This window comes from Xyrauchen texanus, chromosome 20, assembly GCF_025860055.1.
Source record: "Xyrauchen texanus isolate HMW12.3.18 chromosome 20, RBS_HiC_50CHRs, whole genome shotgun sequence".
Lineage (NCBI taxonomy): Eukaryota > Metazoa > Chordata > Actinopteri > Cypriniformes > Catostomidae > Xyrauchen > Xyrauchen texanus.
In genome coordinates, this window is record NC_068295.1 from 39,909,369 (window position 1) to 39,925,466 (window position 16,098).

A 16,098-nucleotide genomic window follows, 5' to 3' on the forward strand; every position below is an offset into this window, starting at 1 on the left:
TTGCACCCATGGCCCCGCGCACTGGTGCACATTCACACAGGTGAAGAGGAGCGAGATGGGCCTGTCATAGGAAATGTATCTTCACCAGTCTAAACTTATACATACATCAGGATTTAAATGTTTTTCTACATAACACTTTTTGAAATGCTTTGACCATTATCATGCCTCTTGCGCCACTTTTAAAAAGGCACAATGTCAAGGTATAACTCTAAAAAGGATCCCCCATAGTGTTTCATTTTGCCCTTATGCTGTTTTGAAGACGTCCTGGACCTTTTTTGTAACATTCTGTGCTATTTTTAATTGTTTGTCTTTTGTAAACATGAACCAGATGGCCATCTTTGATCGTATTGATTTGTTTCTGCACAAGACCGGTGATGTGCGCTGTGTTTTAAGAGCGGTACAAGCACAACTTTTATAAAAGCGTCTCATTCTGCTGCTGCCACTGACTGGGAGAAAAACATGCCATTCCGTGTGTAAAGAAACCAGGAAAATGTGAGATGTGAAGACCATCGTCTCTGCTTTGGCCTGTTGAAGCCAGTTGAAGCACCCAACATCACCATTGTTTTGCATATTTCGAAGATTTCTGCATGAATTGCTTGCGATCAAATCACAATATAATTCAAGCTTTGTTATTAAAAGGTGGGACAGTTAAAATTGGAGTTCCATTCATGAATGACTATTACAGAATTGAATTAAAGAAATAATGATGGATTTAGTAAGACTGAGTTTCAGATGTATTGATGCTCAAACATAGAGATGAATGAAAGTGATGCAATAAATGCATGTAACGTGAATGTATGCGATGTAAATCGTAAGGGGCTCTCATGTATCCTAAAGTTTTGATTTTTTGTCTGGAAACTGAACAAATACCCACAGAACAGGATTAAAATGATGGGCATCAGTATTGAACTACTCACTGGCCTATCTAAATATTAATAAATCATCTGGTTAGAGTCACTGTTATGCATCATTCAGTTTGTTACTGCCTTTTAAAAAGACTATTGGTGAGCCAACTTGAACCAGCCATTGGATGAATGAGGAAGAGGAGGATGAACAGAGAGAGGGAATCTCTCATTGCACACTCTCACTCTAATCTCCTTTGTTACCCCAATTTTAATTATTTATTAGGCATATTTATTTAAGTTAAGTTAAACTGCATGGTCGGATTACTCACGTATGTCTTCTTAAATAATCTGTTTAATATGAACATATCGTCTTTCTATTACCATTACAATTATGTTCATCAAAGAAGGCTAATATAACCTTGTACTGTATTACGTGTCTTGTCATTTAGATCACGTCGCATGCACAGACTGTGGAGACTGCCTATTGATTGATTTCATAGTGATTTTTTCAACACTTTTTTTATCCTCTGAAATAGTTTACAATGGCTTTCCAATGATCAAAATATGTTAATACAATGTATTAAATGTCTCATTGTCTGTGATAAACTGTGAAAGATGCCAGAAAGATATATTATAGTGGTACTTAATGGACTTAAAAGTGGTTCAAAGCACTTGTTAATTTACAAACGTTTTTACGAACTACTTAGATAACGATGCTTTTGGGAAACGCGCCTTAGAGATTAAGTACTGATTAAACCTCATGCCTTGTTCATTATATAATCATATTACAGTTGTTCATGGTCAGAAGTGACCGGAAACATTAAGTGTAATTTTTTTAATTGCTATGAACGAAATGCAACAACTCTAACATGAATCATGTAAAAGGACTAGAGTTGTGCATTTTGAGTGGGTTTTTAGGTATTTCGACCTTATTATTATTTGTTTATTATTTACTAATTTATTTACCTATGTGTATTTATGTTACCTATTTTTTTATGAATATTTTCTCAAATATTGAACCAATCCTCATAAATCATATACCATTTGAAAGCTTAAGGTCTCAAGAATCAAACTGTGTTGATTCTCCATTTTTTAAATACCTAAAAATATATATAAAACCAGATGAAATTCCAAGTATAAACACTAGGTGGCTGCAGAGAGCTAATTATTCATCTCTGGTTGAAGAGATGATTTTTGGATTTTGTCAAGTTCTGCATTTAGATATATTTTTAAACATTATCAAAGACTACTTCTGTCAAAATGCAGCATTTTGTTTGGTTTGTTTGAGGTTACTTTTGTCAGTTTTTGCCATATTATTATTATTACAGTCAACCCTGTACATGGTGTTACAAAGAGTGTAAACTTTCCCTTTAATCTGTATATGTCTTTTATCTCTCTATCTCTCTCTCTCTTTCTCTTCTCTCTCTCTCTCTCTCTATCCCTCTCTATCTCTCTCTCTCTCTCTCTCTCTCTCTCTATCCCTCTCTATCTATCTATCTCTCTCTCTCTCTCTCTCTCTCTGTGTGTGTGTGTGTGTGTGTGCAGACTGCTACCAAAAATTACCTGAAATAAACAAGTAATAACCTTATTTGTCCCTGGTTGTAGCAAGATGAATGTGTGCATGTGCGTGCGTGTTTAACATTGTAGATGTGTTATGGTCTCACCAATACACAGTGTGTGTGTGTGTGTGTGTGTGTGTGTGTGGTTTTGATGGTTAATGAGGACATTTTTTTTTTTTTTTTTGGTTACAAACTGGTAATTTCAAGGGTATTATGCTATAAATGTGGTTCATGAGGACATTTCTAGTGCCCCCATAATTCAAATCACTTAAAAAACAAGTTTTTTTTACGTTTAAATTTAGGGGTTGGGTTAGGGAATATAATCTATAGTTCGTACAGTATAAAAATAATTATGTTTATGGAGAGTCCTCATAAGGATAGCCACACCAACATGTGTGTGTGTGTGTGTGTGTGTGTGTGTGTGTGTGTGTTTGCACTCTTAATGATTGGTAGTCTCACCCCTCATGTTTGTGTGTGTTTTTTCTGTACTGAGGCTGTTATTCTAGGTTTTATATAATTAATTATGCAAAATATGTTTCCCATTCATTTCCTATGGCGTTCACATTTGACCGGGAACAATACAATACAATACACTTTTTTCCCCCCCTACCACTTAGAAAGATCAAATGAACTTTCCATCACACAATATACCAAAATAACTCCAAAAATGCAATTTAGACAACTTTATGGCTCGAACTACACATATACACTACAGTAAGATTTGGGGTCACCTGCCTGAGAAAATGTCAAGAGTTCATTTCTGCAAAATTTAGGCAAAGTGTGACTACTTTGAATATGCTAAAATATAACACAGTTTTTATTTTATTTTTTTTAGTCACAAACTAATTCCCATAGTTCCATTTCTGTTATTCCAGTTGTGATGACTTTACTATTATTCTAAAATGTGAATAAATAAATAATTAAATAATGAGTAAGTGACCCTAAACTTTTGAACGGTATTGTAGCCTATATCTTTTTAACTTATTGAATACTAAAAGAGCTGTAATATAATCGTATGCCTGGGGATTGCATTCCCGCGCTTTTTGCTTGTTTTTACAAACTGAGGGACGAGTCTAAATGAGCCTTATTTCTGAGGTAACGTGCCACAGATGCTGTCGATAAAGCTTAACTGGCTTTGAACACGGAACACGAGCTGGGTGAACTAGTAACAAGACTGTCGAATGGAGGAATTCTCCAGGGTGCTGAAAGTACAATTCCCTCATCCACTAGTAGCCTACTGAGGGGAGGGCGGCAGTTATCAGCCACACCCGCCTCAGCTTATTGGGCATCTGTCCACGGAACGTCACATGGAAGAGATCCGCACGTTTGTGCCGATGAATTATAGATTAAAGGGAGGCTGAAAATGCATATTCGGTCCCATACACAAACCCTCAACTCGAACGACGAACGGTCCGACTCCCCACACCTCATCCACCGATGACTGAAGAAATGTGTCCTGTCGAGCCCTGGTGAAGTGGTCCAGCATTCAGAGCAATCTCCGTTTGAGAACATTCACTCACACACTGAACGGCGAAATAACAAGCACACGATGCTTGGATTATTTAGAGATGGGACAGCGGCGGCTCTTATACTGGTTAATGCATTTGTGCTTATAGCTGCAGCAGACGAGGAGGTCATCTTTACAAATCATTTTCTGGTCCAGTTGCATGAGGAGGCAAATGAAGATGCTCATGAACTTGCCCTGGAGCACGGCTTTGGAAGTGCAAGGAAGGTAAGCAACTGTGATCATGGAGTATGCACAGCAAATATTGGTTAATACTGTCCATTTGATGCATGCATTTTTATTTAAAGTCAGTTTTATTTTTTATTTTTTATAATTATACAATACTATAGAGTCATGCGTTTTAGTCATATTCATTTGAGCACAAAATGTTCTTGTACTGAGCACCAAAATAACTATAACTACAGTAAGTGTTAGATAAATATTGTTGAAATGTTGTTTGGCCTTAGGTTACATAAGTTGCATAAGGCAATTCGGAACATTTGGCTCTACTACTGTACTAATTGGATATTTTTCCTATTCAAAAATCTGAAAGGAATGTGTATGGAATTCCCTCATGAACTATTTTTGTTAATGGAAATGGGATCAAATAAGAATCACTTTGAACAGTCCTCTAAGAATCAAATATAAGATCCTTGTGCAAAAAAAAACTAACAAAAACAAAATAGGAATTTCTGTGTATCCAGTATTGGGTCTTATTTGATTCTTGGAGTATTTTGAATTTAATTCTATGAGGATCTCTTGGGATTGGTTCAAATTAAGGAAATTCCAATAGGAATACTTTACACGTTGCTTTAAGATTTTTTAATAGGGATCTAATGGAATCTGATTGGAGATCTACAATCATGACTGCTAATTATAAGAGCAAAATTCATTGGAACAGTATGTGGTTTAGGATTTATGGGGGAACGAATATTCATTTCTGTATATCCAGTAGGATTATATATTTGATTCTTGGATAATTTATAATAAATCCCATGAGAATCCTTTAGGATTGGTTCAAATGATAGAAATTCCAATAGGAATACTTTATACATTGCTTTAAGATTTTTAAATAGTGTTCCAATGGAATTAATGATTGGAGATCTACAATTATGACAGATAATAATAAGAGCAACATTCATGGTAACATTAATATGTGGTATAAGATTTTTAAAATGGAACACAAATAGAGATGAATCACATAATGTTTGTTTGTTATGTGAGAGAAAAACCCCCAATAAAAACTAAGAATTAATGCCTCTGAATTGCTGCATCGAATAGCAGGGTTTGACATTTTGATATTTACTTAGTCTTACCAGGAGGCATCAGCAATGAGAAAATGGCTAGGAATTACTCTAGTATAAATTGCAAGCTTGTCTTGCATCTGACATCCCAATGTTTATATATTCCATCTCCATAACAGGCCATTTATTGCATTCAGAGCTGATTAGCCTGACAAATCAGCATTGTCAAATGTCAAAACATTAGTGCTGCAGCATTCATTGGTGTGGAACAGAGGTTTGTGTGTGGTTGTGCATTCGAATATCACCTTTCGACACAATAACATGCCCTCCCCCCCTCATTGTCTGGGCTAAGAGATACGCTCTTTTGAATTATGTAATTCCCTACTGTCTTTGCACTGGGAGGACACACTGGATTTATCGTCAATTAGTTTGGGGTTTCTTTTGTGGCAGCATTATGTTACTTTCGATTTTTATTTTGACAATTATCACCGACTATTCAATATTCTTGAACCATAAACATTTGACCTAATCTAACATTTTTGTATTGTTGATATTACAAGCACAAACAGCTTCTAAGCAAATTTTTGAACATTTTAAAGCTATAACAATGCACAAAATGTTTCCTTCAGAATATTGATTTACATGAATGAGACAGGGAGATGAAGTGTTACTGCACACCCAGAGACTCGGAATTATGACCTCAAATGAATTAAATGCATGAGAAACATTAACATTACATTAAATAACTTATACTAGAGGAAAACATGCATGTACATTTGTTTATTTTTCCTTCAGTCAATTCATATTCTAAACTTAAGGGTCCATAGACTACTGTCCTCAGACCTAATAGAAGTGTGTTTAATTTCAGCTTCCCTTTGGTGAGGGGCTTTTTCATTTCTACCCACGGAACATCCCTAAGATAAGGAGCAAACGCAGCATTCACCAACACCATCGCCTGGCAAAGGATCATCGGGTAAAACCAAATACACTCAGCATGCTATTCCCATAGAAACTAGCCCAGCAATTAGAAAACAATGGCTAATCTGATGTTAGATCCTTTGTTTGTACCAAGTTATAAGGTTAACCCATCAATATCAACTTGTATTGTTCATAAATACTTTCTTTACTTACTTTTCACCCAGTACCTCACACAGTGCTATCTTAAGACATCAAAGCACTTTAACTATAGTTCATGATTGTAAGGCTATATTTTAACATTTGCATTGCATAACCAACTACTATCTACAAGCAATTGCACTTAAATTGTGCGGCAGCTCAACTCATAGAGTGTTGCACTTACGATGAAAAAGACTAGGGTACGAGTTCTGAAGAGCACGTTAGTTGACACGTGAGCCGAAAGTGTCATAGACGCATCACAAAATGACGTGGTTGCTTCAGCAATTGCGTTTTCGACTCATATTTGGTTTTATGACACTATCGAATAGGTTTAGGATTAGGGTTTAGGGTAGGGAGGTAGGTTTATTAGATGTTGATTTAAAACTCCATAGAGCATTAACCTTAACCACATCTGTATAGGAAAAAATTTAACACACTTTTAGCACCACACAGTGGACACAGTGGACATTTAACCTCGGAACAGCCATGATACAAGTAATAATGCAAGTTATATAACTTTACAAAAATGTTGCCACATTCACTTAATTTTCATGAGATCAGGCTGTAATAAATGGAAAAGACACTTGACCATTAGTGTTGTGTAATCAAATTTTAATTATCGACATGGTCCAATATTGGCTTATTCTGGCAAAGAAGCACCTACTTAGACTAGAAGAAACCATCCGAGCAAAATGTAAAGCAAGCAACCACAGTTTGTTTTGTTTTTTTATGCAACATAATCACAAGATAAGTCGGCATGTTGTTTCTGAATGTTACGGTTCCCTGGGATTGGGTGACATTACGCCGACTCATTGCATTTATGTTCCTTTGTGGCTTGACTGGATGCACGTTGCGTCAGTGGTGTGGGTGACCTGGGTTCCTATCCCACGTAGATAGATAGTTTGTATTAGCTGAGACTGCCTGATTATAAAAAATATTCTGCTGTAAATAAACCTTTTGTTTTTTTTATATAAAAGATCTAAAGTTTCAATCTGTAAGATGGAATCCTCTAATTTACCTACTTTATATTTTAAGATACGAGAGGATATTTTCAGTTTCTGCCCTTTTAATAACAAAATAGCTATTAATGTTTCAATTGTGGTTTTCACAAGTTGAATTATTTATTAATCTGTTCTGCAGGGCTAAACCTCACTGAAACATTGTTCTGCCTAGAGCTTGTTAACTCATCCAAGGGCATAGGATATTTACAAACCCCCGTAAAAACCATCACATACATGTTAACCTGCAGATATCATTGACAAAGATATTAAAAATGATATGAAGTCAATGTTGGTTTCTGACATTCTGGCTAACACATCACATCAGCAGCAGGATTCACATGAATTATTCTTCCTCATACAAAAATGTTTAACTACTAAAGACATGAATTGTAATTTTGCAATATATGTGGGAAATCTATTGATTTTAAATGATTCTGCATCCAAGCCGCCAAGTGTCAGTGAAAGTTCAAGATGTGCACCTGACAAAAGTTACCGAGTGCATCTGTCAAGAGTGTTTATTTCACCAGAAATGTGCAGCGATACATAGAACGAGGCACGTATAACAACGTTATATGTATTAATGTGGTTCCATGAGACCAGGGGTTCTTCTTGTTTCTTAAATTGTGCATCCTCATTTCCTCGCTCCTTCGTCCAAAAGCCCACAAGCTCATCTCACATTTGGTTTTATGACACTATTGGTAGGTTTTGATGTAGGATTAAAGGAAGGGAAGTCGGTTTTGTTTTTTTGAAACTACAAAACACATTTGTTTTTATGACATTATTGGTTAGATTTTGGATAAAGTTTTAGGGTATGGTGGTAGGTTTTCTTAATTTAACCTCATGCGACCCCACGTCCACATGTGTGGATGTTGTATTTTGGCTTTGCTATACAGAAAGCATTATTTAAATGAATAAAAACAGACTGAATGCTGTTCACAAGACTCTAGACTGTCATTTAAAGGGTTAACTTCTGCCTCATCAAGTCACGTGATACAACATGCCGTCGATTTCCTTGAATTTTCCCAACTCTGCATTTTCACATGAGAATAAATGAGTTCATCCAAAAGCTGAAAATGTTAGCCTTCAGAGGCTTTATATGGAGTTATGATGAAAATAAGGTGCAATTCGTGCTGTTCTGATACCAATTTTATAATGCAACATTTTATTTTAACATGGTTGGCAGTGATTGGATGATGATGGACATTAATTTGAATATGAATTATTTATTCAGCTTTACAGAAAATCAGCTGTAATGTCTGTAACGTCTCAAAAACATGAAAATCCAACACTCCTGGAAACATAATAAACAATTTGATGAAAATGATGAATGTTATTTAAAATTACACAGTGGACATTCACTTCTTAGTAAAAATATTACAGTGGTTACAAATCATAAAGGGAAATGGAAAATGCATACAGCAGTTGCATGGGGGTCTCATGAGTTTAAAACTCCATAGAGCATTAACCCTACAAACGTAAACTTTTTGGGAGAAAATTTTACTTGCTTTTAACCCCCTTCAAATTTCACTTCGAAATTTCAATACATTAAATTAATTTAATTCAATATAATTCAATGAATGTAATTTTGCTAAATTTTTCATGAGATCAGGCTGAACCTGTAACGAATGAGGCAGCGAGGAGACGTGGATCCAAATGCAGACTTCTATTAAAAAGGTAAACAGGCAAAACACAAAGGAAAAACCGGTCAGGAGGCTCGGGAGGCTCTGGGAGCCGAGCCGTAGGAGGCTCAAGAGGCGGAGCCCCAGAAAGCTCAGAAGTCTCTGGGAGCAGAGTCGTAGGAGGCTCGGGAGGCAGAGCCCTAGAAAGCTCTGGAGTCTCTGGGAGCAGAGCCGTAGGAGGCTCGGGAGGTGGAGCCGTAGGAGGCTCGGGAGGCGGAGCCATAGGAGGCTCGGGTGGCTCTGGAGGCGGAGCCGTAGGAGGATCAGGGGGCGGAGCCGTAGGAGGCTCAGTGGGCGGAGCCATAGGAAGCTCAGTGGGCGGAGCCCTAGAAAGCTCTGGAGTCTCTTGGAGCAGAGCCGTAGGAGGCACGGGAGGCGGAGCCGTAGGAGGCTCGGGAGGCAGAGCCGTAGGAGGCTCGGGAGGCAGAGCCGTAGGAGGCTCGGGAGGCAGAGCCGCAGGAGGCCCGGGAGGCGGAGCTGAGGGAGGCTCAGAGGCCTCAGGGAGTGGAGCCGTGGGAGGCTCAGGAGGCAGAGCCAAGGGAGGAGGAACCATGGAAAGCTCGGGAGGCTGAGGGGGCGGAGCCGCAGGAGGCTCTGGAGGCAGAGCAGAGGGAGGCTCGAGAGGCGGAGCCCTGGGAATCTCGGGAGGAGGAGCCCTGGCAGACTCGAGAGACTTGAGAGATGGAGCCCTGGGAGGCGGAGTCCTAGGAGGCTTGGGAGGAGGAGCCCTGGGTGGCTCGGGAGACTTGAGAGGCGGAGCCCTGGAAGGCTTGAGAGGCGGAGCCCTGGAAGGCTCAAGAGACTGGAGGGGTGGAGCCCTGGGAGGCTCGAGAGACTGGAGGGGCGGAGCCCTAGAAGGCTCGAGAGACTTGAGAGGTGGAGCACTGGGAGGCTCGAGAGGAGCCCTGGGAGGCTCGGGAGACTTGAGAGGCGGAGCCCTGGGAGGCTCGAGAGGCTTGAGAGGCGAAGCTCTGGAAAGCTTGGAAGGCAGAGCTCTGGAAAGCTCGGGAGGCTCGGAAGGTGGAGCTCTAGAAAGCTCGGAAGGTGGAGCTCTGGAAAGCTCGGAAGGCGGAGCTCTGGAAAGCTCGGAAGGCAGAGCTCTGGAAAGCTCAGGAAGCTCGGAAGGCAGAGCTCTGGAAAGCTCAGGAAGCTCGGAAGGCAGAGCTCTGGAAAGCTCAGGAAGCTCGGAAGGCAGAGCTCTGGAAAGCTCGGAAGGAGGAGCCCTGGGAGGCTCGGGGGTGCTGGCTCTTGGACGGTCATGGCTACTGGTGCTGGCTCTTGGACGGTCATGGCTACTGGCGCTGGCTCTTGGACGGTCATGGCTACTGGCACTGGGATGGACAAGACCACAGGTGCTGGCTCAGGGACGGTCGAGGCTACAGGCGCTGGCTCAGGGGCGGTCGAGGCTACAGGCGCTGGCTCACTGACGTCGGAGGCTACAGGCGCTGGCTGACTGACGTCGGAGGCTACAAGCGCTGGCTCACTGACGTCGGAGGCTACAGGCACTGGCTCACTGACCTCTGAGGCGACAGGCTCTGGCTAGATGACCGTGGTATGCGTTGGCTTGGGTTCGCTGACCGTGACTGACGAGGGCTCTGGCTCGCAGACCGGGGCAGGCGAGGGCTCTGGCTCGCTGACCGGGGCAGGCGAGGGCTCTGGCTCGCAGACCGGGGCAGGCGAGGGCTCTGGCTCGCAGACCGGGGCAGGCGAGGGCTCTGGCTCGCAGACCGGGGCAGGCGAGGGCTCTGGCTCGCTGACCATAGCTGACGAGGGCTCTGGCTCGCTGGCCGTGGAAGGCGTGGAGTAGCGAGCAGAAGCTTCTGCCCTCCTCCTCCTCCTGCTTCGGGCTGACGAGGTTGAGCGCACTGGCGCAGGAGCAGAGGAAGCTGGGCACACCGGCTCTGGAGTGGACCAAGCTGGCAGCGTGGAGGTGTTGATTCCCGTGGAGAGCACACCCGGGATCGAGAGGGGAGGTTCGTCAGCTGCGAACGTCGACATGATTAGATTGACGTACTCCCGCCAGGTGTAATCCTCAATTCCAGGCGTAGGCAGGCCGACTCGGTACGTCGCTTTCAGCGCTTCCTCACTCCATCCGCCAATGCTGGTCACGGCGACAAAAAAGCAAGTGTATTCGCGGATCAACAGATCTGCTTGGGCCAGCTCATTGAAAAAGCCGCTAGATCCATTGTTTGGGTCTGTCGTTCTGTAACGAATGAGGCAGCGAGGAGATGCGGATCCAAATGCAGACTTTTATTAAAAAGGTAAACAGGCAAAACACAAAGGAAAAACCCTCGATGGGGAAACAAACATAAACGAGTAAATTCGGGCAGGAGAAACATTCCAGGCTTGACAACATACAACGACAGACAAGGAGAAAACAAGAAGCAGGGCTTAAATACACAGGGAGTGATGACTAAATTGGACACAGGTGAGAACAATGAACAAAATGGTAGTGATGATGACAGGTGGATACTGGGAAGTGTAGTTCTTTAACAATAGACTAGTGAGACACAGGGCAGACAACAGAGGAACGTGACAGAACCACACTAACTGACTGCAAACACAAGATGAGGACACATTCTTGCGTTTAAACACAGCTGGGTGGAGCACAATTCTGAATGCAAGCGTCTCGAGACGTTGACACGGCATCATAAAGATGCTGTTTGTGATGCGATGCAACCAAAGTGTGTGATATACGCACCCTTAGAAAAGCCTCTTTTTTCCTTCTCTTTTTATTCTTTTTTTTCTATATATTTTGTACTTTTCTCAATAAAAAAATAAGAAAGAAAAGTCCTTATAATACGTCTACCTCAGGCAGACTGACACATTGCTAAATGGATTGCTGTGGGCTGTAGGCCAGTCATAGATTTATCAGGTTCACACTCATCCTGGAATTCAGAAAAAACAAACATCCAATAACCACACTATACATCAAGACCTCTCGTGTGTTTTTTTCTTAAATATTACATCCGTTGGGCACATAAAATATCCTGGAAATGTACTGAAAAATGTTGCATTGAAAAGAGCGGGAACCCTGCTTATGTTCAATAATATGGAAATAACCAATATATTGACTTTTAATGCCTCTTTTAGTATTGTCTAATCAATTATTTCTTTTATAAATATACAGTGTATATATATACACAAATATATATATATATATATATATATGGTTGTGAAGCCACTCCTTCGTTATTTTAGCAGTGTGCTTAGGGTCATTGTCTTGTTGGAAGGTGAACCTTTGGCCCAGTCTGTGGTCCAGAGCACTCTGGAGAAGGTTTTCGTCCAGGATATCCCTGTACTTGGCCGCATTCATCTTTCCCTCGATTGCAACCAGTCGTCCTGTCCCTGCAGCTGAAAAACACCCCCACAGCATGATGCTGCCACCACCATGCTTCACTGTTGAGACTGTATTGGACAGGTGATGAGCAGTGCCTGGTTTTCTCCACACATACCACTTAGAATTAAGGCCAAAAAGTTCTATCTTGGTCTCATCAGACCAGAGAATCTTATTTAAGACCATCTTGGAGTCCTTCAGGTGTCTTGCACTGAGGAGAGGCTTCCGTCGGGCCACTCTGCCATAAAGCCCCGACTGGTGGATGGCTGCAGTGATGGTTGACTTTCTGGACAACTTTCTCCCATCTCCCGACTGCATCTCTGGAGCTCAGCCACAGTGTTCTTTTGGTTCTTCTTTACCTCTCTCACCAAGGCTCTTCTCCCCCGATAGCTCAGTTTGGCCGGACGGCCAGCTCTAGGAAGGGTTCTGGTTGTCCCAAATGTCTTCCATTTAAGGATTATGGAGGCCACTGTGCTCTTATGAACCTTAAGGGCAGCAGAATTTTTTTTGTAACCTTGGCCAGATCTGTGCCTTGCCACAATTCTGTCTCTGAGCTCTTCAGGCAGTTCCTTTGACCTCATGATTCTCATTTGCTCTGACATGCACTGTGAGCTGTAAGGTCTTATATAGACAGGTGTGTGGCTTTCCTAATCAAGTCCAATCAGTATAATCAAACACAGCTGGACTCAATTGAAGGTGTAGAACCATCTCAAGGATGATCAGAAGAAATGGACAGCACCTGAGTTAAATATATTAGTGTCACAGCAAAGGGTCTGAATACTTTGGACCATGTGATATTTCAGTTTTTCTTTTTTAATAAATGTGCAAAAATGTCAACAATTCTGTGTTTTTCTGTCAATATGGAGAGCTGTGTGTACAATAATGAGGAAAAAAAATGAACTTAAATGATTTTAGCCAATGGCTGCAATATAACAAAGAGTGAAAAATGTAAGGGGGTCTGAATACTTTCCGTACCCACTGTATATATGATGAGCCAAAACATTATGACCTAATATGCCTAATATGCTGTTGATTCTCCGCGTGCCGCCAAAAGAGTACCAACCTTTCGAGGCATGGACTCTACAAGACCCCTGAACATGTCCTGTGGTATCTGCAACCAAGACATTACCAGTAGATCCTTCAAGTTGTGAGGTGGAAACGCTGTGGACCAGTCGTTAACATTTTCTGTGACTTGTGCCAAAGTAGACATTCTGTCAGTATGGACCAGATGGGATAGCCTTCGTTGCCCTCGTACATCGATGAGCTTTGAGCACCCAACACCAGACACCCTGTCTCTGATGTATGATTTGTGTCTCCTCAGACCACTGTCGATTGGTACTCACCACTGCTAATCGCAAGCAACACACAAGCCTTGCCGTTTCGGAGATGCTCTGACCCAGTCATCTGACCATAACAATTTGGCCCTTGTCAAAGTCGCTCAGGTGTTTACTCCTGCCCATTTCTCCTGCATTCAACATGTTGACTACAATAACTGATTGTTCACTTACCATCTAATCTACCCAGACCTTGACATGTGGTCTTGTTAGGAGATAATCAAAGTTATCCGCTTCACCTGTAATGTTTTGGCTCATCAGTGTATAATTATTTGTCAATATTTAATCAATATACATATTGATATGCAACATACAGTATATAAATTTGATTAATAAATTGGCTTATCATTGACTTATAATGTTAGTATTTTTTGCCACCAAATGGTCTTATTTTAGTTTTTCATGACCATTTAAGGGCTATGTTTTAAGATTCTTATGTAAAGCTGTCGCATGTCAAATGATAAACAGCACATTTGCTGCACTTACTTGCGAGCTAAAGGTTTGCTGTCGAGTCAAATATAGTTTAATTGCCCCATCCTTCAAAAATAGCCTGCATTACATTGGGACAGATTAATGAAAAAATCCACACTGAATTTTGTCACTTAAACTGTTCAGATCAGACTAAAATGATCTGGAATCTCACTAATAATAAACTTCAGCCACTTGTTTCTAATGTTGAGATTCTTCAGAAGGAGCTGCAGAGTATCAGGTGCTACACACAGCTAGAAACAGCACAAGGTTTGTTAGACAGCCACATTTTATCTTTTGTTCTTCTGAAGTGTCTGATCATCTGATTAATGTGTAAATATGTGTGGTCATATGTAAATATTTCTGGTTGCTCATGTCAGACACCCAAGGATTTCAGAAGGAGTTATTCATGCAGCTAAGTTTAAAAAAAGCTCTTTTTGGGCTAAGGAATACGTTTTGAGTTCTGAAAGTTGCAATATGTTTTCATAGTACATCAAACAGTTTTTTTTCTCAAAGGGTCCAGGAAAATGTTATTTATCATATGACAATCCAGAATCATTCCCTATTAATGGGATTTTAGCAATATTGTATCCATACATCATCTGGACATCATGACACACATCTCCATTCTGTTATGTGCTTTAGCTGTGGATGATGAACCTCTTGGTACAAATGTGTCTTGCTTTAGCTGCTCATTCATACACAAGCCAATAGCTTTCAGAATGATACTGGAAGGACTTCACAATCAATACAGAATGATGAAAGGGGGATTCTCTGTTTCCCAAATCATTTCAGCTCAAGTGTTCTCAAAGTGCTGAGCATTGATCTGTTTCTTGTTTTTTTGCTCTTCTAATTCACACTCTACTCTCAGGTTATTTATACTGAGGCATTGTTTATATTTGCTCTGCTCTTCATTTGGACTAGTGATGTGTCGTTCATGAACGATTCGTTCATTTTGAACGAATCTTTAATATGACTCGGGACTACCGAGTTGTCTCAGAGAGTGATTCGTTCATTTTGTGTTGACCGCGCATGCGCGCAACATCGCATAAGGTACATGAAGTCATAAATGATTAGTTCATCTTTCGCGAGTCTTCGGGTTCGGCCGGGTCCGAGTCTTTCGTTCTTCCTGTCAGTCCCATAGAGACTATGCTGCTGTCAGTACCGGAAAGAGAAATGATTAGTTCGTCTGGTTCGGTTTCGGCCGGGTCCGAGTCTTTCGTTCTTCCTGTCAGTCCCATAGAGACTATGCTGTCAGTACCGGAAAGAGAAATGATTAGTTCGTCTCTTCGGTTTCGAGTCGTTCGTTCTTCAAGTCAGACTCACAAACCCATAGCACTATGCAGAGACAGAAATGATTAGTTCATCTTTCGAGTCTGAGTCCTTCGTTCTTTTGTCACGTGACAGCTGGTATCTCGCATCAAATAAAACATTAGATTCGTATTATTGACTGCGTCTGAATGTACATTGTTTTATATGTTGGGAATTAACATACAATTATTAAAATATATGTACAATAAACATCATCTGAAAAATAAAAAAAGGTCCATCTTATTATTGTCCCTGTCCATCTCTTTTTTTATTGTTAATATGTTTTTAGTTTTTATTATTATTATTGTTATTAGGATATATATATATATATATATATATATATATATATATATATATATATATATATATATATATATACACACACACACACACACACGTTTATATGACAGCATAGTCTCTATGGGACTGACAGGAAGAACGAAAGACTCGGACCCGGCCGAACCCAAACCCGAAGACTCGAGAGTCGAGACTTGGACTAATCATTTATCTTTCCGGATCCGGACCGGTATGCTGCATGTGCATGCAGTCAGTGAGTGCATTGGCTGCTGTGTCACACCACACGGCCCACACACAGACACTGACGAGTCGACATCGACAACTAAGTATTTTTAACGTTTTGAAGTTCGAACCCGATGACACAAGAGGCGGAGAAAAAGGAGGTGAGGTGAACTAACTGCAA

General features: G+C 40.9%; 1 protein-coding gene across 1 annotated transcript in view; it reads left to right on the forward strand.

Annotated features, from left to right (window-relative positions):
* Window positions 1–3,644: 3,644 nt before the first annotated feature.
* Window positions 3,645–16,098, forward strand: part of pcsk2 (proprotein convertase subtilisin/kexin type 2) — a 114,357-nt gene continuing 101,903 nt past the window's right edge. Inside the window, exons 1-2 of the mRNA XM_052151637.1 lie at window positions 3,645–4,136; window positions 6,021–6,125. Coding sequence (XP_052007597.1) covers window positions 3,954–4,136; window positions 6,021–6,125 — 288 coding nt within the window. The 5' untranslated portion in view covers window positions 3,645–3,953. The remainder of the gene's footprint in view (window positions 4,137–6,020; window positions 6,126–16,098) is intronic.